Raw genomic sequence first — 25,014 nt, forward strand, 5'->3', positions numbered from 1 at the left:
ACTGCTCGAAAGGCATTGACTTTTTCAAGACAATGAGACACTGTCCAGGAATGGACTCATTGAAGCACTGTACAGAGGGGATTCCAACCTATAACTTCTCAAATCACCTTTCAAAAACTGATTTCCTCTCAAATGACACTTAGGGATCAGGACATGCATCATGTTACTTTAGAATGATAATTAAATAAAATTCTCTTACTTCTCTGTTTTTGCAAGCTGCAATAGTTATATTAATCCTATCACCACAGAACTTGGCAATTTTGACAAATATGCCATTACAGAATGAAACAACAAGGAAAGAGATTAATGAACATGTCCTTTCCCCTTCAAAATAAATTGGCAACAGCCTAAATCAACTAAAATACTTGGCTCTAGACTAGATGAAGGGTCAGTACAAAGTACCAGTCTTATTACCTTCTGTTTTTGTCATCATTTAGTCTACTTTCCTGGGAAATAAAGGACATCAAATAACAACACTAAGAAACTTCCTTCACATCACATGTGCAATCAATTTCTAAATTTCTAAAATGATTTCTAAAACAAACAAACAAACACACAAAAAACTGTCCCATGACACCCAGATAAGGAGAGGAGAGTTATTTTCATTGCAGCACTCACTTCCGGTCCAGGTTCCCCTACGGGGCCATTTGAGCCTGGGGGTCCCACAGGTCCAGGTGGACCTTTATCTCCGGGTGCACCAGTAGGTCCTACTTTTCCTGGTGTGCCCTGAAATCAAAGTATAAACATGTCAATGGCTTCTGAATAAATGTAAAAATGCCAGTTCACACAAAGGCTGTGTTTTTTTTCAAATGGCACTTCAGTCCCTCCTTCTCCACAATGATTGTCCATTATCCCACAACATCCACGTCATTGTAGTACCTCCTTAGAGGCATGCTCGCTTATTATCACAGTCATTCTGACATATCCCAGCGACTAAAAAGCATCCTTTGCCATCAGTTCAGGTGTGTGGTTTGGATTCAAATGTGTTATATAGTCAGTTCTGGCTGCTCTAAAGGAATCTGCATTGCTGGTAAGACATGCTCATCCACATTCACTTCCACTTTGTTTACTCACTTTATTTCTGTATCCTGGCACTTTGATCTCACTGTGGGGAGATTTTACTTCTGGGCTTGGCTCACTTCTTTTTTTTTTTTTTTTTTTTTCTTAGGGAGAGAGAGAGGGAACGAACTGTGGAGGGGCATAGGGAGAGGGAGAGAGAGAATCTTAAGCAGGCTCCACGCACAGCGTAGAGCCTGACTCCGGGCTTGATCTCACAACCTGAGATCATGATCTGAGCCATAATCAAAAGTCAGACAAGTTTTTTTCTTTTTTTCTTTTTTCTCTTTAGAGAGAGAGCATATATGTGCATGAGTAGGGTGGCGGGCAGAGAGAGAGAGAGGGAGAGGGAGAGACAGAATCCCAAGCAGGCTCCATACTGTCAGCTCAGAGCCCAACACAGACTTGATCTCACCAACCGTGAGATCATGACCTGAGCCGAAATCAAGAGTCAGGCGCCCCTCCTTGGCTTACTTCTGAAACAAAAAAATATCCCCTAACTCCTGGTTTGCTGGATTCAGACCTCTATCCACATTCCCCCAGTTCCAAGGTCTCAGCAGTACATCTCCCTGTCTACATTCCATATAAAAACATTATTTCTTTTCCACAAGCATGTAAACTTTCAGCAGTAAAATTTAGTTTCTTCAAAGCTAACAGTGAGGCAAACTTTTATCCACATCCCAGGGAATATGAAGTTCTTAGCACCCTCCAGGGAAGAGGAGATTACTTTCAGAGTCCACCTTTATAGCTCACCCCACTTTCACCTCCAATATTACTTTAGCTCAACTACTCTTCCCTTTGATGATTTATGAAAACTTACCCTCTGAACTGTGAAGTATGAATGTTTTTGTCAGGCATGTTTATTTAAAAAGCAGCTACCTACTCACCAGAGGAGATTATCCCCCTTCTTTAGCTCTGTGGATATTTTTAATCTTTGAAGAAAGCTTTAGAGTCATCAAAAATCCAGATCCTTATTTGTCTACTTCTCTAGTCCCAGGGTTAAGTAAATATATTTTTCAAAATTGTTGTAAGGTACTTAAGTAAAGAATTTGACATTCAAAGTCAAAGGTTTTTAAGATAGTCAGAATTTGTGTCTAAAAAAGACTTTAAATCTACTAAGCACATACTCACACCGATAAATTCTCTCTTCACAAATTATATAATCAGATAAAATATTGACCAACACGACCACTCACCGCTGGGCCTGGCAGGCCGGGCATGCCTCGCTCTCCACGCTGCCCTGGCATTCCGACAATTCCTCTTTGCCCAGTAGTTCCGGCTGGACCAGGGGGACCATCCGGACCCTAATTGTGAGGATAAATTATAATTAGAAATTCTCTGGGACTTCGTAATAGATCACGGCTTTATAAATTTTTCAGTAGAAGAAAAAAATTCTCTGTTTCATAAAACCATATGATACATGAGTAGTCCTAATTTATACTTCACACAGAGTCTCTAACATTGTTTCAAGGTGAAAATGGCTCATTAGTTGCAAAGAAACATGAAGAGTGATGTGAATATTAATAGAATAAAAGATGCTATTCACGCAAATATTCTTCCTCTTTTTAATTTTTGTTTTCAACGTTTATTTATTTTTTTGGGACAGAGAGAGACAGAGCATGAACGGGGGGGGGGGCAGAGAGAGAGGGAGACACAGAATCGGAAACAGGCTCCAGGCTCTGAGCCATCAGCCCAGACCCTGACGCGGGGCTCGAACTCACGGACCGCGAGATCGTGACCTGGCTGAAGTCGGACACTTAACCGACTGCGCCACCCAGGCGCCCCTCTTCCTCTTTTTAAAAAGATAAAGAAAATTTAAAAAATAAAATAAATAATGACCTATCTAAACACATTAGTGTTGAGACATATAGATATTAAATAAAATAATGTACTCTTTAAAAGTTTATTTATTTATTTTTGACAGAGAGAGAGACACAGAGAGACAGACAGAGAGAGTGCACAGCACGTGGGGGAGGGGCAGAGAGAGACAGAATCCCAGGCAGGCTCCACACTGCCAGCACAGAGCCCAATGTGGGGCTTGAACTCACAAACCATAAGATCATGACCCGAGCAGAAATCAAGAGTTGGATGCTTAACCGACTGAGCCACCAAGGTACCCCTAAAATAATGTACTTTTTAAAAATTTACTTTATCCAGCTCAGATACTTAACAAAGAATGTTTTCTTGTTTGGTTTTTGAACACCACATCCATTACTGTTATATTTTATACTTACACTTTTTTTCTAGAGCTGAGAATTGTAAATTAAAAACATATAGGGCATAAGGATTTATGAAAGGACCCAGGTTAATGTATAAACAGTTTCCTTGTGGCAGTGAATATTATGGATTTCTATTGTAAATATCTCTATTCGAGGTGGCCTCGAACAAAGATGCGAAACTTACAGGTTGCCCATCTTCTCCTGGGTCCCCTTTGTCTCCTGGGCCACCAGGGGGACCTGCTGGTCCTCGATCTCCCACTCGCCCATGAGAGCCGGGGTCTCCACGAAGACCTGGGGGTCCCTCCTTCCCAGGTTCCCCTAAGGGCCCTGCAGGTCCTGGAGCTCCCTAGTATAAGACAGAAAGAAACCCGGGGGAGGGGGGCGACAGTGGAAGTCACATTAGAGGACTTGATGCTTGATGCAAAGGCCTCTCGGGTCCATTTTTCCTGTTAGATAATCAGTCATCCACTGGATTTAAATAAAATTAAACCAAACACAGCTGCAGATTCATTTCCCAGGATGAAATCTAAATTATTTGCAGACAATTACCTTTGAGTCAATACCAAAAGTGTGCTGAAATTGACTTTTCAAACTTCTTAAGGTTCTGCTCCATTAATAAATATATAACATTTAATTCTATCTGGCCTAATCTTATAATGAAAGAATATCATTGATTTAACTAAATTTCAGAGATGCCGCCTAACTTAAGGAAATGATTATTAGCACACCATACTGTTAGTATTTAGTACCCAAATGGAATAATGGTAAAACACTGGGGCTAAAAAGGACTTTTAAATGAGCTTTTCATTTAAAGATGATTAAAGATGAATTTACTTTGACAAGATACCAGTATGTATGAATTCTTAGGATAAGGGTTGTTTACATGGGTTAATCATTAAGAGATTAAATAAAAGAATGAAAAATAACTCAATATATATATATATTTCTATACAATGTGTACATATATGTGTGTTTGTGTGTATTATCGTGTGTGTGTGTGTGTGTGTGTGTGTGTGTGTGTGTGATGGCTTCACTACTAATGATCTGAATTACTGAAGTGACTTACAGGAGGGCCTGGAGGTCCAACTCTTCCGGCAGAACCAGGAAACCCTGTAGCACCCTAGAAATATAATATCATGTAAGAAATTTTAAAATAACTATTAATTACATATTCTTTCTGGGATCTAGTTTTTCACAGGGATACTTAGGCCTTTAGATTCCCTTTCTTGTTGTAAACAATAAATTTATTCTTGTATCCTATACAAGAATGGATCAGAATTAATCGGTTGGAAAGATGCTATTTTTCTCTTTCCACCTTCCATTTATCTTGAACGTATACAAATGTGCACAAGACTAGAACTAGAATCACATTAATATTTTGCATAACAGAGTTCTGTAAATCAATTCCCTGTTATTCATTACCTACGTCTTCAATAGGTAATATATTATTTATGTTACATATGAGGTGGCTGGGTCTCCAAGATCATAAAACTAACTGTAACCCAGATCTCCATTTAAGTGCCCTTTCCATTACAGTTTGTTATCCAAGTAAAAATTTGTTGTTACAGCTTCAGATGAACTTTGATATGGTCACAAAGTGCCACGTATCTGTGACTAGCTGCGTGTAATTCGCAGAGCTTCAAAGCAACTTACAGGTGGACCCTGAGTTCCTCGACCACCTTTTAGTCCAGGAACACCATTAGGACCCTATATAGAAAGACAGAAACAAAAGATCATTATAGTAAAGCAAAATGGGCTGAAGACAAAGTCTAAACATTGGGTACTTGACTCAAGTTTTTGGTTTTTATTTTTCTTTTAACTTACATGAGGGCCTGGGGATCCTGCTAGACCTTGTGGTCCAGGTGAGCCGGCATCTCCTTTCTGCCCTGGCTCTCCAGGTTCACCTTTTACTCCAGGCTGCCCGTCAGGACCCTATATCAGTTGTATAAATAAGCAACTGATTATAATACTTGTAGACAAGTTATTTCACAGTAATTATTACTAACATATCACTTAACCTTATATTGTAAAATGGTGCTTTGTGATCGGTATTAAAGCACAGAAGGAAAAATGTCCTCGTAGGATCTTTGAAGACAGTCTGAAAAAATAAGTTATCCCACCACATTTTTATTAAAACAAATAAATATAGAATTTTAAATAGTGCATTTTAGTGCCATTCATGAAAAAAATGTATTGAAAATGAGAATATTGCCCAGAAACCTGTAAACTTCCCAGAATCTTTAATATATCTTCAGTACATATCACAATGATGATTAATTAAATCTATTGCTATAGCAAGAGGAGTGCCCACTGTAAATTAGAGATATTTGGAAATTATACCTGAGGTCCAGCAAAACCAACAGCCCCAGTTGGGCCATTTTCACCACGAGAACCCTAGGATAAGAGAAGTGTTATTGTCGTTTTCACACGTTATTCTAAATGGGAACAGTATTTAAAAATATAATTATATAAACTTGTAGGATCTTGAAATGTGTATGTAGATGAATTAGACTTATTTCTTAAGGAAGACTTTTAAGGGTGAGATAGAGATAAGGGCCATATAGCAAAATTTCCAATGTCTGAAGTCTCAAAAAAGCTTAATTATTTGGTAAATGAACTGCTTAGTTGGATTTAATAGATTGCATAAAAATTACAGACTGTTAAGTTTTTGAGTCTCCTGTAAACACTGAAAACTAGGAAGTTCTAAGTAGCCTGACCCAACAAGCAAGGTTTTATATAAACATCAACACAAAATGATGAATTGTTTTTCTGCTTAACCTCATTCTAAAGAATATCAAAATACTGTCACTTACAGGATTGCCACGGGAGCCGGGAGGCCCAACTAAACCTCGAGGGCCAGGTTCACCCTAGAAAGCAGATGTCAGATGGTTATGGTCCAAAGCAGGAACAAAACATAATACACCTGGGGGAAGCTGAGCCCTGTGTGTAGGGCAGACAGTGGGGGAGAACTCTGAGATGATCTGGCCCAACTACTACATATTAGGAAAGAGAAAACATTATGAGAAAGAGCTATCATCCAAACTCCATGATTCTGAGTCCACAAAATACCAATTTATGATACTACCTTTTCTCCAGTGGGACCTGCAGGACCTGGAGGGCCCAAGGGACCTGGAAGACCCTGTCAATGAATAGAACATAGGCATGTTGAGGAAAAGAATGCATGGAATTTCCCACGATTATACAAACATTCAAAGAAGGTATTATTTTGTGATTGCTTTAGTTACCTTTGCAAAATATTGTCTATAACAAGTGATATAATCTGTATATTGTTAAGATTTTTCTAGTTACTCTAAAACAACTTCTGGAATTTTCTCCACAAAGTGTCTTAATCTCTTTCATCCATACATAATACAATACTGTGTTCAAACATTAGCTCTAAATTAATGTTATTTTTCCACAATATTTCTACGTTTCTTAGCCTATTTAATATTGAAATTTGCGAATAGATTAAAAAAAAACTCTTCTTCTTTTGTATAGGATACTATATTCTTAAATTATACAAACAAAATATCACTCTATTTTTATTTTTTTTAAGTGAAATTCTGATAAAGCATTGAATTTTCTACACTCTCCTAAGATCACAAGGAGTGTAACTACCCAGCCAAACTGAGGCTGAGTCCTTTAGGCTCAGAGCTTAGGGCGCTATCACATAGGAGTTCAAACCACGTCTTCTTGGTATGTGGTCACAATCTTTAAACTGCTTGACTGTATTGGAGGCTTTTCTAAAATGGGTTTTCTATCTGATATTTGTGCATTGCCTCTACATATGCAGCCTAAATATTCTTTTGTCTTTTAATTTTTGTATGTATTATGGAAGAAATTAAAAAAAATTACTTCATGTTTTTATGCTCTTATAAGGACATAAGAAAACTGTGATCACATGTTTTCTAGATCTATAATGGAACAATAATCTTTCAATAATCTCCCTAATCTATTTCCTTAAAGAATTGGATTAAATATGAGGATCACTTCATTAAATTCACATTTTTTTTTCATGCAGAGAAAGCATGTTATTCATTTTTCCCCTTTACTATGAGATTACAATAAATGGTCTGCTCTGCTTCCTCCCTAAAGCAATGTATTGTCATTACTAAAAATAAACCAGTCATTGCTTAAGTCCTGTTCCTATCACACTGCATTTTCAAAGTTAGTTCATAGAAACAATAGATATGTATTTCAGAATTCACCTTAAAATACAGTCAATGCAACATGCCTTCAAACAGTACTGCACTACTTTACTATGCACTATAGACCATCTATGACATAAAATACAAACAATATGCCAGATTTACCTAGACCATTTTTGAAATATGAAGCTAAACATTAGAGTTAACTAAAAGGGAAGAAATATCTCGTGTTCATAATTCGCTAAATTAAGCGTGTCACGCTTAAGTAGATATTTAGAAAAAGAAAAAAGGGTTAATTACCGCTAAGACTAAAACTTGTCTGTATTTTACTTTTTTTTTTTATTAAAAGCTAATGTAAACAATGTATTAACAGTGGCTCAATGTGCAGCATCAATATGTTAATGATGGTTCGATGTGAGCTCTTTCTGTGTGACACAACTGCTCTTGCCAGGGCACAGCGTGACAACTAATAGCAAACCATGTCATCAAATATCAGGAATTACTCCAGGGACTGTTGAATGTCTGAGCTCTATCTCGCATGAGAGAATCATGTCATTAATGTCTAAAAAATCATATTCAGTCTGTCCTGAGAATTGCAAATGCATTCTATTTTTGAGGACCTAAAGCTTATTAAAGGTCAATTTCTCACATGACATTAAACAATGCCTTGGTATCAACCATCTTTCTTTACATTTCACTTCTTCATCCTCTTTATTGATAAAAGAATTAATTCATTGGGCAGTAATTTTCTAATCCTTAAATATACAGTATATCGGGAAATATTTATCTCAACTTGGCTGCTCTGCAAAACTCTAAGTGCCTTCCCTGGAATGAGGTCTAGAACAGCTCATTAGATCAACACTTTAACAAAAATAAACACTGCATGAGAAATAAAAACATGATAGAAAAAGATAAAGAGGGCCCCCCTGCTTAAAGCACTGGTCTCAGATGCACAGGAAAATGTGTTTTATTTCATTCCCTCAACAATGACTGCTTTTTGGCTTGCTCTAATTCAAAGTAAGCAAAATGAGTATCCATGATTTTTCAACATCAAATCTCAAAATTCATCATTTTCCAAATCCTGACTATTATAGAAACACAATGAACTTTATTTTGGAGAGTTCAGGCAAATTCACATAATAACGATAATATTGATTCCTTGCTTAGCTGGGAAAGGAGAGATTTCACTTACTCTTGCTCCGTCATTTCCAGCTGTGCCTTCAGCACCTTTCTCTCCTATGCCACCCTGGGAAAACACACAAAACACCATTATTCATTTAATTGTCTTTTTTCTCTCATTTGCATGGATGCTTCATGAGGGCAGGGGCTTATCCCTCCTGTTCATAGATAAATCCCCTTGAACCTAGAAAAGTGCCTGGCATTCTGCGTTCTGCATTCTGAAAGAAAGAAAGAAAGAAAGAAAGAAAGAAAGAAAGAAAGAAAGAAAGAAAGAAAAAGAAAAGAAGGAAGGAAGACTGATTGACTTGTGACCCAGGATGGTAGAAGTAAAAGCCTGCCCAGGAAATCATTTTCAGTAGAAATGTAGAAAGTCTAAATGAATGAACTAAAAAAAACAGACTTACCCTGTCACCCTTGGGGCCAGGAGTTCCTGCGATTCCTCTTTCTCCTGGCATACCTTGAAGACCTGGTGGGCCTGTATCTCCAGGGGTCCCAGATGGTCCTGGACTGCCCTAAATAAACCAACAATAAGTGACCTCATCAATATAATATTAAAATTCAGCCACCTTAAATTTCTCTTCTGGTAGGCCAAAAATAGTTGCATGTCAGCAATTTCATATGGTTCAACTTAGGCCTTACATTTTTCATTTGTGAAAATTGTCTCTGAAGTGATATTTTGAAATAAAAAAAAAGATTTTGCTGTTTTGATTTTTGGTTTATATATTCAAGTTTTTTCTTTGGGGAAATTGAGCATCGATTCAAATAAAAATAATGGTTGCCTTTCTTTTTCTTTTTTTGACAACATCATGGGGATCCTAATAAAGAATGAAGACATTACATTTAGAGAGTATTTCACTCTCTCTAATGAACCCATGATATTAAGCTTGCTTACAAGCTAATTCAGTGATTAAATTGAAGCAGATCCTATGTAATCACTCTGGACCTTGAAGATGATAAAGGATCTAATGTTATACGAACATGAAAAATTCTACTTTAATTGTTTACACTGAAGTTGTCTTCTTGTCTTCTACCAATCTTAATATGGCACCCAAACCAAATAGTACTGATTTTTGCCTTATGATGTATTCTACTTTCATAATTAAAATACAACATCCTTGCATATGATTAGTAAGCAGAACTATGGAACCTGAGACAGAAAAACAATGGAACACATAATTAGGAATACCTCTTAATAAATTATGCAATTTTCTATTTATTGCTTCTGCTTATTAATGGAAGTCACTAGTTAAAGTTACACAAACAAATATTAGGAATGGATTTCTAGATGAGAATGTATTACCATGTACACTAGACCATAATTTGCATCACAGAAAAGAGGCTTCTTTTCAACTGATTCTTTAGCGCCAAGGAAAAAGCCTAGTAGATGTTCACTCAATATTTGTTGAAGAGGAAAATCGTATCATCAAATTATGTTGGAACCATAAGGGAAACACATTCTAGTTCTGTCATGTGTTTACAGAGCAGTAATCTTGAGACATTTGGTCAGGGCCATACTTACTTTTGGGCCATCAGGGCCATGTCCTCCAGCCATTCCTTTCTCACCAGGGAGTCCGGTTATTCCTGGTTCTCCTCTTTCCCCTGGATTTCCGCGTTCTCCCTAGTGAAACATTGGGATGTCAGACAGTCTTAGCAACTGATCTGAAAGTAGGTTAAAAAGGTTTCTGGAAATCTGCAAAACTGCTTCTACTGGAGAAAAATTGAGAAATGAGCAACTATTGAGGCTCAATTTTCCTTTAAAAATTTTTTTAATGTATATTTATTTTTAAATTTTTTTTAACGTTTATTTATTTTTGAGACAGAGAGAGACAGAGCATGAATGGGGGAGGGACAGAGAGAGAGGGAGACACAGAATCGGAAGCAGGCTCCAGGCTCTGAGCCATCAGCCCAGAGCCCGACGCGGGGCTCGAACTCACGGACTGCGAGATCGTGACCTGAGCTGAAGTCGGACACTTAACCGACAGAGCCACCCAGGCGCCCCAAATGTATATTAATTTTTGAGAGAGAGAGGCCGAACACAAGCAGAGGAGGGGCAGAGAGAGATGAAGACAGAATTCAAAGCAGGATCCAGGCACCGAGCTGTCAGCACAGAGCCTGATGGTGGGGCTCGAATTCACGAACCATAAGATCATGACTTTCGCCGAAGTCAGATGCTCAACTGACTGAGCCACACAGGAGTCCCGGGGCTCAATCTTCTAATTTAGTGTTAAGAAATGAACCTGGAATAAGGTTGTGCTAGTTTCACAGCACAAGATTTTCTCATAAGATTGATTTTCATCAGGTTAAAGAAACTGCATGCTTAAAATAAAGCCCAGTTTATGATGAAAGATGCTTTTTAAAACTAAAGCCAATGGAAACAAAGTTAACGACGAAGGAGAAAATACTTACTCTAGGTCCTAATGGGCCAACTGCTCCAGGATCTCCAGGAACACCCTATAAGATATAATTTTAAAAACCGGAAGAATTGCTTTGAGCTAAATTTTAGGTATTTATTACAAATCTTTCCATATCACATGCCTAATTTCTTTTAATTTAATATTAGAAGTTTTGACTAAGCCCATACAGTAGATGGAAATATTTTTCTAAAAAAATGTTTATTATACTTGAACATTTGATTTTGGGCAATTAAACATGCAAAATATTATCTCAGAAATATAATGCATTGGTTTTTTTAGAGACAACAAAATATACAGTAATTTTATTTCCTAACATGAACAAATTTTAACAGATGAAACTGAAATAAAAAGCAATAAAGAGACTGATCTTTTAAACAGAACCAATTCAATTTAATAAATATTTTTTGACCATACACTATGGACAATGTACTGGGAACTGTGGGTTCAAACTAGTGCAGTCATGATATATTACAAGTTTCAGTTTGTTCTTAACTAAAGGAAATTTTGTCATGAAGTTCAAAACTTTTCTCTTTGATTGAAAATAATAACTAATGACAAGGAAAGATGTTGTGTAGAAAATCATGGTTGTCAAAGAGTGAGATGAAAAGTAATTTAGAAGTTGGGTTGGTTCTGAATGAAGTTTTAAGGATAATTTAATCAAATTATTTTTCTTTCATTTTCTTTTTTAGGTATGCTAATGAGTGATATATGGTTTAAAAGAAAATCTAAATATAAATAAATCTGAGGGTTCTTTCAATAATATTTTATCTCATAAGAAAAATATTTTATCTCATAGTTTAATCAGCTTTATGTGGTATTTTTTAGTGATATGTAGTTAGTGGTACATCTTGCAATTACTAAATATAATATTGCTTACAATTTTGTGGTAGATAGTGCACTATTCATAGTGTCTTGATTTATATACCATTACACCCTGCAATATTTTGAATAGAGTACTTTTTGTCAAAGTAGCATATTTCTGGCAGTTTGGATGGTGACAGATAACTATGGTCACTACAACCTCTACCGTCTATGTTTACAAAATCACAAATGTTAATCTCAATATATTCAGTTATGTTTGCTTCCATCATAATCCTCCATCATGAGAAATTTTCATTTGTCTGCTAGAAGAATTCTCTTGGGCATATGGATATGTCTTAACTTTAGATAAGGCATCAGTGTCCACCTTCTGTCCCCAACCCAGGACCTTGCCAGGCAAAGTGAAACATGAAGAAGCGTAAGCTGTCCTTGGATGGTAACTTCGCATCCTCTGAAATGGAGGGCTGGCATTTCCTGTGCATTTAGCACCAGCACATAGGCTGGTAGCAGCCACACTAGAACGTCACTGCTACTACTGACTTAGGGACCTGCCTCTTATGTCAATTCCTCAAAAAAACTTTGCCTTTTTCTAAAAACATGAAACAAAACAAAAACTGTATCAAGTGGGCCGCCAATCTGAAATGTATTGTTCTTCATGTGGTGTGGTCTTCATAAAACCCAAATCTAGTCGTACTACTCCCTACTTAAAAGCCTTTCATCATCTTCCATTAGAAGAATAAGAGCAAATAATTTTCAAATTCAGACTTTCTATAATCTGGCTCCTGATTCACCCACCAGCCTCATCTCTACCTCAAGTTATACTCTGCATTCCTGACTTACCAAATTTATTCAGTGCCTTAATTTGATCAGCAAAACCTTTGCACCTGCTGTTCCCATTTCCCGGAGTATTTTATTACCTTCCCTTCTCCTCCCTTACCATCACTCATCCTTCAGATCTCATAAAATATATTACCTGGTCTGGGAGACTTTCCCTAAATCCCCAAGTCTGAATTAGGTGCACCCATACACACAGTGCCTCCCCAGAAACTCTATCTCATGTCCATCTTGTTCAACTGGTGGGGGCCAGGGATGATAAATATTTGTTGAAAGATTAAGTGAATGAGTGAATCACTCACAGAAAAATAAATTAAACTGATGTCTTAATAAAATAATAGAAATGAAATGGTTAGTATCTGTTCATAACCATTTAAAAAGCCTCCAGTAAAACTCTGTAGATATGACAAGACATAGACTTAGGGATTAAGAACAGTCTTGGGAAGCACACTACCAGGATTCAAATCATATCAGCTGTGTCACTTTGGGAAAGTTATATAACATCTGTGTGCCTCATTTGCCTCATCTGAAAAATGGTCATAATAATTATATGGATACCTAGATATACAGGGTTGCTTTGAGGATTAAGAGAGATAAGGCAAACCAGAACAGAACCTCAAATATAATAAGTGATATTATGAACCTACAATTTTTAGTATTGTTATTGTTACTATTACCTTAAAACTTACCTGATCACCTGGCTTTCCACCTTCCCCAGGAGGCCCCGGAGGACCAGGAAGCCCCTAAAAAAAGAAAAAAAATTGTAGATTTGTAAAAGTTTAATAGGCCACTAGCATTAACAAGTTACCTTTTATATATCATGGAGTCTCCATGACTATACTTTTAAGCAAAATATATTGTTTAAACACAAGCAAAACAGAATGAGAAAACCATTATCTTTTATGATAATGCAGCAGCCAGTCAGCTTCTAGGTTTAGATTTTCATTTGCACACCACTTAGCAAAAAAAAAAAAAAAAACAGCTAAGCCTCTAACAGGAGATTCTTAACATTGGTCCAGTTTTTATGGGTCAGAGCAATATTTTAGGCTGCTAGAATAATAATGATAATAATAATATTAAGTCATTCCTAAAGGTTTTTTTTGCCAAATTATGATTATCCATGCTATTAAATAATAAACAATTTCCCACACCATATATATTTAAATAAATCATGAAAATTTGTTCAAGAAAAATTTTAAGACATTTTGTCAATAATAAAAGTAGATAAACCTTAAAATAGTTCAATAAAACTTCTTGAGGTATCAAGAACACCTAAAAATTTTAATTTGTTAATAATTTTGGATTTTGATCCATTTTGCAGGGGAAATCTATTCCTTCCCTTTGAACAAAAATGTTGGGTTTTATCCAAATCTTTATTTACTAAAAGAGGGATGACTTTTTTAAAAAATTGTGGAATTTCACATCATTTGACCATATCTTTTTATATTTAAAAAAATCAGTTTAATTAATGGTAGAAGACATGGAAAACTGAATTATTACATACCTGAAAGCCAGTGGGTCCTGGGGGTCCCTGTTCTCCTCTCTCCCCAGCTAGACCCTAAGTCATAAAGGAAAGAAAATCATGAAGAGAGCCAGATCTTAACACCTGCTTCCTGTTTATGTGACCCACTGGAAGTATTGATATTTGCTTTTTTTCCAATCACATGCTTTTCACTTTAGCCAGATTATAAACTAGCATTACAAATAGTTTAATGAGATTCTTTGAGGTCCCTGCTGGTAAGAAAATGTCTTCTAAAGCCAGAAAAGAGACTGAGGACATATGTTTATTTTTTGATCCAAACATAAAATTGTCTGGAACCAAACACAAACTTCTGAGGAAATTGGAGAAATTGAACACGGAAAAATTCATTACTTTCATACATCGAATAGAAATAGGTAATACAAGTGTCCCCTGCTTTTCCAAAGTTGGCATTATGTCACTTAGATTTCATGAAAGAACTGTATTAGTACCTCTTTGTGCTAACTGAAAGGACTCTGAAGAGAATTTTTGCCTTTATGAAAAAAAGGCAAAAGGCATTCAGAGTTTGTTTTGCAGTGAGCTGTTACAGAGGCAGTGCACACCCAACTCTTTCTGGGGAACTAGACTTAGCATCTCAGTGTCATCTGTGTCTGTGAGCATCTGTGCTTTATCTGGATTTATTTTGCGCATCTGTTAGAGCAAGATATAGCCTAAGATATGTCCTAAGATATGCCAGAAAAGCCTAAAAGACGTTATTTTGGGATTCTGGGAATCTTAAGAAATTTTTCACATAAATTAATAATTGCTTCTTTGCTTTACACCATTTTGGCTTACAAAAATTTTCACAGGGACGCTCTAATTTCTGTTCCAATTTAGTTCGCAGTGTTAGAAGAACTATTAATCAAGCCTTCAACACTAGAGCAGCTGAAGAAAGCCAAGCTAACATTTTAGAAAGATACTTAAATTGCCCCATCATAAACAAATAAATATGCAAAATATTTCTGATAAATATTTAATTTTAGAATCCTAGGATGCAGATGCACCTCAAAGGACAAAATACTTTCTTTTTTAGTCCCTCTAAAGAAAAATCAGCTAGCTTAGACAAATTTATATGAGACATTATCAGTAGAATGTAAGTATAGTTCAGTACTTATATTTTTCAGTAAGAGACAGAACAAAGTATTTGTCAAACATGATTCTGTTCAGTTGATATGTTCCTTAACTGTGACACATAAAGACAATGAGGTTGCTTCTGCCATCAGCATTTTAAAGAAGTTTAAAATGAAAAGTCCAATCGCTCCATTTAAAAAGGCAGAAGGTGCTGGCACAGGGGTCAGAAGAAAAGATTAGAATTCTTCAATCTTGCACTTTCTCATTACTTCCCCTGAAACTTACTCATAAGTAAAGTCTTAAACAAACATCATCGAAAAGTGCAATGTGAATGTAATTCTCGCTAAAAGATCACATACCGGGGGGCCCACAGGACCAGAAGGACCAACTTCACCATCTTTTCCAGGAGCTCCCTAATATCATACAGAAAATAATATGTGAAGTAAGGCCATGAGACATTTGGGTCATTTCATATATATTTATATATATTTCCTCCCTTTTGGCAGAAAATGTTTGTATAGTTACCCTCTGCCCAGGAACACCAGCATTTCCTGCTTCTCCAGGTTTTCCAGGGTCACCCTAAAAGAAAGAATAGAAAACTACCTTAAAATTCAATCAGTTTGCTCATAACATGCCTACTTCAGGTGAGGATGATGATGAGATAGCAAACATATGCACTGTACTCACACTGCTACCTTTGGGGCCTGGAAGACCCATACTCCCGGGCTGCCCTCTGATTCCTATGGAGCCTGGAGGACCTGGCCGGCCATCCTCCCCCGGAGCACCCTACAAAATTGACAGGCGCAATGTAAGTTTTACGTAAATTCTCTCTGAATATCAGGTCATCCAAATTGTCACTTGCCTTTCTTTGCTTACTTATGAAAGTTATATAAGTTTTAAATTATCCTTCATCTTTTTCTCAGTGAATCAGAACAGTTGAGTGTTTAAAAAAAAAAGTGCTGAAGGATGCTGAGTATTTAGAACAGAGATTTTACTCTGGTTCTACACATGACCCTCATCTTCACAGCTCCTTACGCTCTTCTATTCATAGGGGAAATTGTCCTTTTACTCTTTAATTTACTCTAGCTTGCGGTAATGAAAATTTGGGACTTCATTTCACATTTTTTGGTATAAAGGAAGGGCCTAGAATACATAAGTTACCAAAAGTCATACCTACTTATCTCTTAAACCTATAAAGTTGGGAGGACACTTATGAAATGAGAATGTTTCCAGTAGACAAATTTCACCAATACTGGAAGAATACATAATTTCGACTTTTTCCCCAGATGTTAGAGAAGCAACTTCAATCTCAAACATTTATATCAATTAAACTTGATCAATTTTTAGTGAATTTTAAAATATGAAGATCCTATGAATTTTCTTCGGCATTTTAAACATGTAAATATGATCAGCACTCACATGATTAAAAACATTAACCTCAAATCAACATCTTACGTTATATGTCTATCACGGCTATGGATTTCTGTTTACGTCACTTACCAAAGGCCCAAGCTTTCCTTCAGGACCTTGAACACCAGGATTTCCTGTCAGACCCTGAAAATTAAAAGTGATTGTCATTTTGTTGCTGACCTGCAACTGAGGTAAAGATTCTAGAGAGTAGGGACACCTGGGTAGCTCAGTCCATTAAACATCCAACTCTCGATTTCGGCTCAGGTCATGATCTCAGAGTTTGTGAGTTTGAGCCCCATGTCAAGCTCTGCGCTGACAGTGTGGAGCCTGCTTGGGATTTGGTCTCTCCCTCTCTCTCTCTGCCCCTCCCCTGCTCACTCTATCTCTCTCTATCAAAATAAATAAATAAATAAATAAGCTTTTTAAAAAAAGATTCTAGAGAGTAAAAATAGCACTTCATTAAAAGGATCCAGTTCCACTACGCAATGCCCATTCTCAGTGGCCTTAGGCTCCTCTAGACAAACTTCACAGGCTAATCATGGGCCTCCCCCAGCCTGGTTTTGGAAGGACACAGGGCAGAAAACACAGCATGCCAACAGGCAGCATCACGTGGGACTCTCCACTGGGGGGCAGCCCTCACAGCATGGCCTCCAAGGGCATCATCTAAGCCTTCTACAATGGACAGGCCAGATGTCAGGAAATGAGTCTACATGGCGGGGACAGGAGCCACTTTGGCTTAGAAATCTCAGGTAACCAGTATTTGTAACAGCACCTCGAACACAGTATACTGATCCTGGCAAGGTGAATGTGCAGGTACCAGTTTCTCCAAACTCAGGATGCCCAAAACATGCTCCCCTACAAGGTTTTTATAATTCACAGTCCTCCCAGGTCCAGATGTGGTCTACAGTCGGGCATCATTTTTACTATAAGCAATGCTGACTGCTCATTCACCTGGCATTCCAACTTTATTAGGTATCTAGGGAAGAAGTTCTAAGAAAGTTCCAGTTTCCTACATAGAAGGAGAAAGGGCTGTAGTAGACTTTTATTCATATATTTAAAAACACTGGGTATGGGGCACCTGGGTGGCTCAGACAGTTAAGGGTCTGACTTTGGCTCAGATCATAATCTCAGTTTGTGAGTTCGAGCCTTGCATCGGGCTCTGTGCTGACAGCTCAGAGCCTGGAACCTGCTTCAGATTCTGTGTCTCCCTCTCTCTTTGCCCCTCCCCTGCTCACACTGTCTCTCTCTGTCTCTCAAAAAATGAATAAATGTTAATAAATAAATAAATAAATAAATAAATAAATAAATAAATAAAAGTGTTGGGTTCAAGATTATGTGGAGCTAAATGTATATTTCCATCCAACAACTTTTTGTATAATTCCTTTCTTTTTAAGGAGCATTGTGGACAACTGAATGTAACAGCAATTACACACTTCAAATGAATTTTCAAGTAACATTTGTTCAGGATGAAATTTATCAGGAATTCTCTCTGCCAGAAGCCAAACAGGTTTTTGTTAGCAAGTAAAGAAAAATAAAAATTGGCAAACAGGATTTTTTTTTCCATGTCAAGTGGCAAAACTATTAATGCATACTCCTTTGAGAAAGGGAGACTAGAAATTACCATGTTTTTCTATATGTCATGAAAATAACAAAGCAGTTTTTTTTTTAAAAATAGTAAATCAGGTCAAAATCGTAAAAACAAAAGAAATGATCCAACTTGTCAAAGCTAGCTTAATTAAAAAACACTTCACTGAGTACCGACGAGCTGTTCTGGGTCGATGTAGCAAACTGCTGTGTTCTTACCCGAGCACCTGGAAGGCCAGGTTCACCTGGACGTCCTGGGTCCCCCTGCCCTCCTTTAGGTCCTGAAGAACCTACAGGACCCCTCTCTCCTTGAGCCCCCTGTTCCAATGCAAAGCAGAATGTGTCAGAAAAAAGAAACAGTGCAGGAAGATAAAAGCAAGTGAATATCAAAATTGCCCCTTACAAATCAAAGCACTAGAATAACATACAAACACTTTGTCAAAGTGATTACAAAGTTACAAAAACTATCACTACATATTTTGTTCTAACTCCTAGTTCTTGTAGAATAATGGTTTTTCATTATTAATAAAAATTGTATTTAGATTATCACTCCAATAATCTAGATTTGGGTGAGGGGGAACACCAAAATTCTAGAGTCTAAATTTCTAGATAAAGGAAAGGTCTGTGACCTTTTCTTCTCAGCTGGGTCTCCAGGAAGTCGAAAACAAACTCCTACATACTTGCAACCATTATCCTTCTCCCCTAGCTGTCTATAATACATAAATTGCACAAGAGGGATTTGGCATTAGGCTTGACATCTGTGTCTGACTCTTTTCTGGATCTGAAGCCATGTGGACCAAAGCTAGATCACCATTCTGGGCAATGGCATCTTTTGGGGCACCGCCCACATGAATGTCAACATGGATGGGATAACCTCACCTTTGGTCCAGGTAAACCATCAGAGCCTGGAAAACCACGATTGCCAGGAGCACCCTACAAATGACCACAATGAGATTCTTAATTGTTGTTGATGTTTTTGTAATGTATAATGAGTGGGTAATTTTTATTTTTGGCATTACAAGGTTTTAGGAGTTGTGATCAAGCCAACATGGCAAAAGATAAAGTGTAAGGGACAAAACCCTAACTACATAGAAATATTTAAAAATTTTAAATTTTTGAGAATATGTAAGTATCAAGCCAAAAAATTATTCAAATTAAGAACTATCCTAACAATTGTAAAATAAACATAGAGCAAAATGGTATCTAGATAAGCAGCAAAGGAATGGCACCATCTACCATGATCAAAACATCAGTCAGTGATGACATACGTTAGTATTGTCTTGTATGTGAAGTACTGTGCATTCTTTGAACGTCTCTACAAATGTAAGGTGATATTATCATTGTCCCCTACAGACCTGTTTCATTATACTCCAGTCACAGCAACCTCTTCTAATCTCTAAAATCACCAAGGCCTTGCTGGCTTTGCACTAACCGTTTCCTCTGCTGACAGTGTTCTTATTCCCAAGGTCTCTTGCTGGTTTGTCCTCATCTTCAGGTATCAGCTAAAATGCCATCTTCCCAAAGAATCCACTTCTTAACCACCTAATTTAATGTCACACTACTATCACATACTCAAAGCTACTCTCTACCACATCACCCTGTAATTTCCTAAGTGTATATGGAGCTCATTAAAATGTATAATTATATTTTTGTTTGCCTGTTGACTTGTTTATTGCTTACCTCCCCACTAGAATAAACTGTTGCTTACTAGCCCCCACATGAAGGCTGGGACCATAGCCTTCTTGTTCACTGATGTATCCTAAGTACCAATATATCGAATTGGCACAGTGTCAGTGTTGGCTGAATGAATGAATGAATGAATGGGCAATAATTATTAGACAGTTGGTTCCTTTAATACACAGTTAACCATACTTAACTGTGCAATGCATTTGCAAGCAATTCTTTCAATGACTCTAGCTTTCCTTATTATCCCCAAAGCTCCCCACATAATCCCCCCCGCCCCACACACACACACAACTCTAAGAATTTATCTTATTATTCAAATTTTACCCTTTCTCCCATTGGGCCTGGAGGACCAACTGTTCCTGGATCACCTCGGGGACCTCTTTTGCCTTCTTCACCAGGTGGACCTATTGGACCCTGAATACCATGTGGCCCCTATTAAAAACAGAAGGACAGTTACCAGCAACAGCCATTTAACAACTGAATTATAGTCAAAAGCTTCATTTAAATGTCAATTACAAATTTTAAACTATATTAAACTATTTCCATCCAAAGTAATGAAGTCAGTTACAAGTTTTAAACTAAAGTATTGCCACTCAAAGTTATATTTCTCATTGATATTATTTTAAACACTTGAGCATTTTGACCTGTGCACTGCTGGACAATATTCATGGTCTTCTTATCATTGAAACAAACAAACAAACGAAGACTTACTGGTTCCCCTTTGGGGCCAGCTTCTCCTTTGAAACCTGGAACTCCTGGATCACCCTAAAATAAAAGTATCAATAGTTATAAAACTCAGGACTTTTAGCCAGTCCAACTTGCTTTAATTAATTACAGTTAACAGGCCCTAAAAACTTTCTGCAGCTGAGTCTGTATTAACATTTTTTCTAATTTTGCAAATCTTGTAGAATGTATGTGAAAAAATTTTATAAAACCCAGTATGTTTATAGAAGTCTGTCTATTTTACAATGGTCTTCAAATGACTTATTTTTAAAATCTTGTGTGTTTTATCATGCATACTAGGAAAATTAGAATTATTCAGTTATCCCAATTTGATAATTAAAATTAGAACTAACAGTGACAACTTTTACAGATAAATCTATTTAGGGTATATTTTAGGAAATAGAGTTATTTACCCAGAATCAAAATAACTTTATATTTATGTTCTATTTATTGAGAGTTTGACAAGTTCAAATTCAGCATTTCATCTTCGGAGTATTCTAGGGTTTTGGTGTGTATGTGTCTTTAAATACCAGTTAAACCTGTGGGAACCAGGTGGCTAAGAGAACATGATAAAATCAAATGTGAAATATCAGCAACACTCATGTTTTAATAAATCTGCCACCAGGATTTAAAGGGATTTATTAGCATAACTAAGTTACTTGGAACAGAGTCTAAAATATTTGTTTTAGGTAGTGCTAAGAAAGAAAGTTTTAATTTTTATACAGAAGCTAAAAATATATAAGCACAACTTCTCAATGTGTTTATTTCTTATGGGTTTAGCATAACATTTTTTCTAATAAATAATTTCACAAAATACAGAAATTTCATTCAATGTGAATAATATGGTGGAACCACTCTTCAAGATAACTCTCAAGAAATAGCTGGTGAACCCATTTTTAACCAAATTGTCGTTATAACCTCCACATTTCTTCACACTTGCTTGGAAAATATTTCTATAATGTGTACTATTCAACCACTCATAAATATCTATGAGATAGACTATAAAGTTATGACCTTATTATTTTAAATTTTAAAAAACCACTAAAATTTAACACAATGTAATAATGTTCCCTTTTGAATTTAAACACCTAAATTGTACATTAACATGTGGCTTCCACTTTACAAAGATTCCTATCTTCACTTGCCTCACTTAGATATGTCCCATTATCCATGTTTCATTGGCTCTCACTGAATATTATTTTGCTTGGTGATCTTAGTTGGATTATACTAATGGATGATAGTTATTTGAAAGGACATTACCGGTTGGCCTCGAATTCCTGGAGGTCCTGTGCTACCCTGAGGTCCTGGAGATCCAGGGGGCCCTGCTAAGCCAGGAGGACCAGAGGTACCTGGAGAGCCCTGTCAGAGTAGAAGAGTGACATGATGAGCAGAGAACCCAGTAGAAGTCTACTGTCAATGTCCAAAGGATTGTATCCATTTGAACTTCACGTGGCATTGATGCAGTTAGTTACTCACCGTTGGGCCTTTGGCACCAGGTGTACCATCAGTTCCTACTGCACCCTAAAAGATCCATGAAAAGTTTACAAAATATTAAGCCATATCTAGGATGCTATCCAGATGTCCACCCACATTCCAAAAGGAGGCAGAAAAATTATTGTAAAAACAACCACCGTGGGGAACCTGAGTTCGAGCACCATGCCAGGCTCTGTGCTGACAGACAGCTCTAAGCCTGGAGTCTGTTTCAGATTTTGTCTCTGTTTCTCTCTGCCCCTCTCTAACTCACACACACACACACTCACTCTCTCTCTCTTTCAAAAATAAACATTAAAAAAATCAACCACCATTATATCATAAAACTCGCTTTATGACTAATTCCCTCTTCCATAAAATAGATAAAATTTTGCAGAGTTGACAAGAGAAATAGGTTTCTTTAATCAGTTGGAAACACTCATTCAGCATTCAAAGAGGATATATTAAAACTGTTCTGACGTTATAAAAGATGTCAAGCTTTCTGTCAAGAACACAATTCTTAAATGTACTGGGAACTTACGGGAAGACCTTGAGAGCCCACTGGGCCTGGTGGCCCAGTTTCACCTCTTTGTCCCTGGGGACCTTCAGGGCCTCTTGCCCCAGTGGGACCCGCTTCTCCCTAAATGGGCACAAAAAGAAATGTTATAAGAAAAATATAAATGTGGTGTCATTCAAAGTTTATTGCTTATTTGGAGCCCTACATGCTATACTCAAGTATTTTTTTTTTTCAACGTTTATTTATTTTTGGGACAGAGAGAGACAGAGCATGAACGGGGGAGGGGCAGAGAGAGAGGGAGACACAGAATCGGAAACAGGCTCCAGGCTCCGAGCCATCAGCCCAGAGCCTGACGCGGGGCTCGAACTCACGGACCGCGAGATCGTGACCTGGCTGAAGTCGGACGCTTAACCGACTGCGCCACCCAGGCGCCCCGACACCAGTATTTTTAAAGGGTGATGAGCACTAATCAGTTTATAAGGGTTGTGTATGGAGTGGCTTAAGGAGTAGCTTAAGGAGTAGACTCATTTTCCAACCCATCAAGTATGATAATATCTTCAGTATTAACAGCAGAGTAAAGTGGTCAAGGTAACCTGATATCTACCCTTATTTCAACCCATGAAAGTAGTCCAGATAGTAAATAAAAATACAGATGCCTCGTTAAGTTTTAATTCAGATAAATAACAAATAATTTAAGTGTAAGTTTGTCCCAGGCAATATTTGGAACATATCTATACGAAAAGTTTATTCTTTACTTATCTGAAGTTTAAACCTAAGTGGGTTTCTGTATTTTATCCAACATATTAGGTCCCAATGTAGATCTAATCCTAGAGAAACCTGGACCGAGAATTTCAGAACTAGAATTCTAAGCCTGAGGAGGTTCATTAGTGCTAATAAATATATAAAATCCCTACTGACTCTCTGAAATTCGAAGAACTGGATATGGAAGTTTATTTTTCATCCAGAGAAACAGAGACCATGGAAGTACTTTATAGGTATAGCAGAATCGTGGCCAAAAATGAAGATCTGGAAACTTTATGCTTGGCAGGGGAGGATGGTAGGATAGGCAAACAATTTCTGAGAAAACCAGCTTTGCTAAACGTTTGACTTTATTAAACAGTCTTTAGTAGCCAAAAGCCAGTACTAGAAAAACCCAGGAGGAGAAGGAATTATGCAGAGTGAGCTGTTATATAAATTGCCATTGCTAATGAGGTCTTCACTAGATGCCATAGTAGGAGCAGAAACTACTTTCTGCCAAGTCTTAGTCCTGGGCATTGTGAGTATTCTTTCCTTAATTCTCTGGCCAAAGCTCAGTTTGAGGGTAGAGGGTCTCACAGGAAGGAGAGAAGGAGTTTTGTATATTTTGATGGGAACATGGGAGGTTGGGCCCTCCATGGCCAGAGTCAGTGGTGGTAGGATTAGCACTTCAGGGAGATCAGAAACAGAGGGATCTCAAGAAAGTCTTATCTGCTTGAGTGCACAGTGAGCTCTCAGTGAAACAAGGGACTGGTTGATGAAATGACTTAGGGACAGCATCATTTTAAAGTAGCAGCATTCCTGTGGCACAGAGTTTAAAGACAGTGTTAGAGAGAGCCCGAAGAATAATTTAACCCAATGACTCTCACATTTGAGAGTATTTGAAATGTTAGCTATGGACTTTTTGTTGTTTTTGTTTCACAGTTCAAAGCCCATTTGTGTAGCACTACCAACGAGAAGCAAGGACCTATATTGAGGGCATCCTCTGCGTCAGGCAGTATTAGAGTTTGCATTGCTCTCTCATGTAATCTTCAACAAAATCCCATGAGAAAACAAGACTTACAGAAGGAAAGTGACTGCCATGGCCACGATCATTTTTGTACAGCAGAATCTTGTGAGTAAATCCCTTCTTTGAGATGAAGAAAATTATGGCCAAGGGAAACTGGGCGTGAGGGGTAATCCAATGTACTGTGTTGTTTAAAGTGTGAAAACAGTGTTCTGAATGTATTCACTAATTTAGCTAATATAATCTTAATAACCTCTTACTGTAATCCTTGAATTTATCACCCAAAATACTGAAAGAACACATTGTGACTCACTACAGATGTAAATCATCCCAGCAGAATGCTTTAATCCAGTCCCCTGTGGAAAGCCAAATAGCCTCCCTGCCTATTCCTTTCATGGTTGTGTAAATGGTAGGGGGCCTGGGTTGGAATGAAAGCCAGCATTGTGTGAAAGAACAGCCTTTTGACAACCTTTGATTTATTTTAACCTCCTATTGTTTAGAACATTCTGCTATTTATTACTGCCAGGCACTGTATCCAAGAGCAGAGTTCCAATTCAGATTAATCTCTTACTCTTTGCAGCTGTTACAATTGTCTAGTTTAGA

General features: G+C 37.3%; 1 protein-coding gene across 1 annotated transcript in view; it reads right to left on the reverse strand.

Annotated features, from left to right (window-relative positions):
* Window positions 1–25,014, reverse strand: part of COL5A2 (collagen type V alpha 2 chain) — a 147,609-nt gene that overhangs the window by 15,500 nt on the left and 107,095 nt on the right. The window contains exons 19-44 of the mRNA XM_003990962.5: window positions 22,674–22,772; window positions 22,139–22,183; window positions 21,923–22,021; window positions 20,651–20,704; window positions 20,264–20,371; window positions 19,133–19,186; window positions 18,473–18,571; window positions 16,760–16,813; window positions 15,947–16,045; window positions 15,785–15,838; window positions 15,619–15,672; window positions 14,174–14,227; window positions 13,359–13,412; window positions 11,009–11,053; window positions 10,122–10,220; window positions 9,007–9,114; window positions 8,616–8,669; window positions 6,361–6,414; window positions 6,089–6,142; window positions 5,616–5,669; window positions 5,100–5,207; window positions 4,929–4,982; window positions 4,342–4,395; window positions 3,460–3,621; window positions 2,253–2,360; window positions 619–726 (exon numbers count right to left, since the gene is read on the reverse strand). Coding sequence (XP_003991011.2) covers window positions 619–726; window positions 2,253–2,360; window positions 3,460–3,621; window positions 4,342–4,395; window positions 4,929–4,982; window positions 5,100–5,207; window positions 5,616–5,669; window positions 6,089–6,142; window positions 6,361–6,414; window positions 8,616–8,669; window positions 9,007–9,114; window positions 10,122–10,220; window positions 11,009–11,053; window positions 13,359–13,412; window positions 14,174–14,227; window positions 15,619–15,672; window positions 15,785–15,838; window positions 15,947–16,045; window positions 16,760–16,813; window positions 18,473–18,571; window positions 19,133–19,186; window positions 20,264–20,371; window positions 20,651–20,704; window positions 21,923–22,021; window positions 22,139–22,183; window positions 22,674–22,772 — 1,989 coding nt within the window. The remainder of the gene's footprint in view (window positions 1–618; window positions 727–2,252; window positions 2,361–3,459; window positions 3,622–4,341; window positions 4,396–4,928; window positions 4,983–5,099; window positions 5,208–5,615; window positions 5,670–6,088; window positions 6,143–6,360; window positions 6,415–8,615; window positions 8,670–9,006; window positions 9,115–10,121; window positions 10,221–11,008; window positions 11,054–13,358; window positions 13,413–14,173; window positions 14,228–15,618; window positions 15,673–15,784; window positions 15,839–15,946; window positions 16,046–16,759; window positions 16,814–18,472; window positions 18,572–19,132; window positions 19,187–20,263; window positions 20,372–20,650; window positions 20,705–21,922; window positions 22,022–22,138; window positions 22,184–22,673; window positions 22,773–25,014) is intronic.

The sequence above is a fragment of the Felis catus genome, chromosome C1 (assembly GCF_018350175.1).
Source record: "Felis catus isolate Fca126 chromosome C1, F.catus_Fca126_mat1.0, whole genome shotgun sequence".
NCBI classification, from domain to species: Eukaryota; Metazoa; Chordata; class Mammalia; order Carnivora; family Felidae; genus Felis; species Felis catus.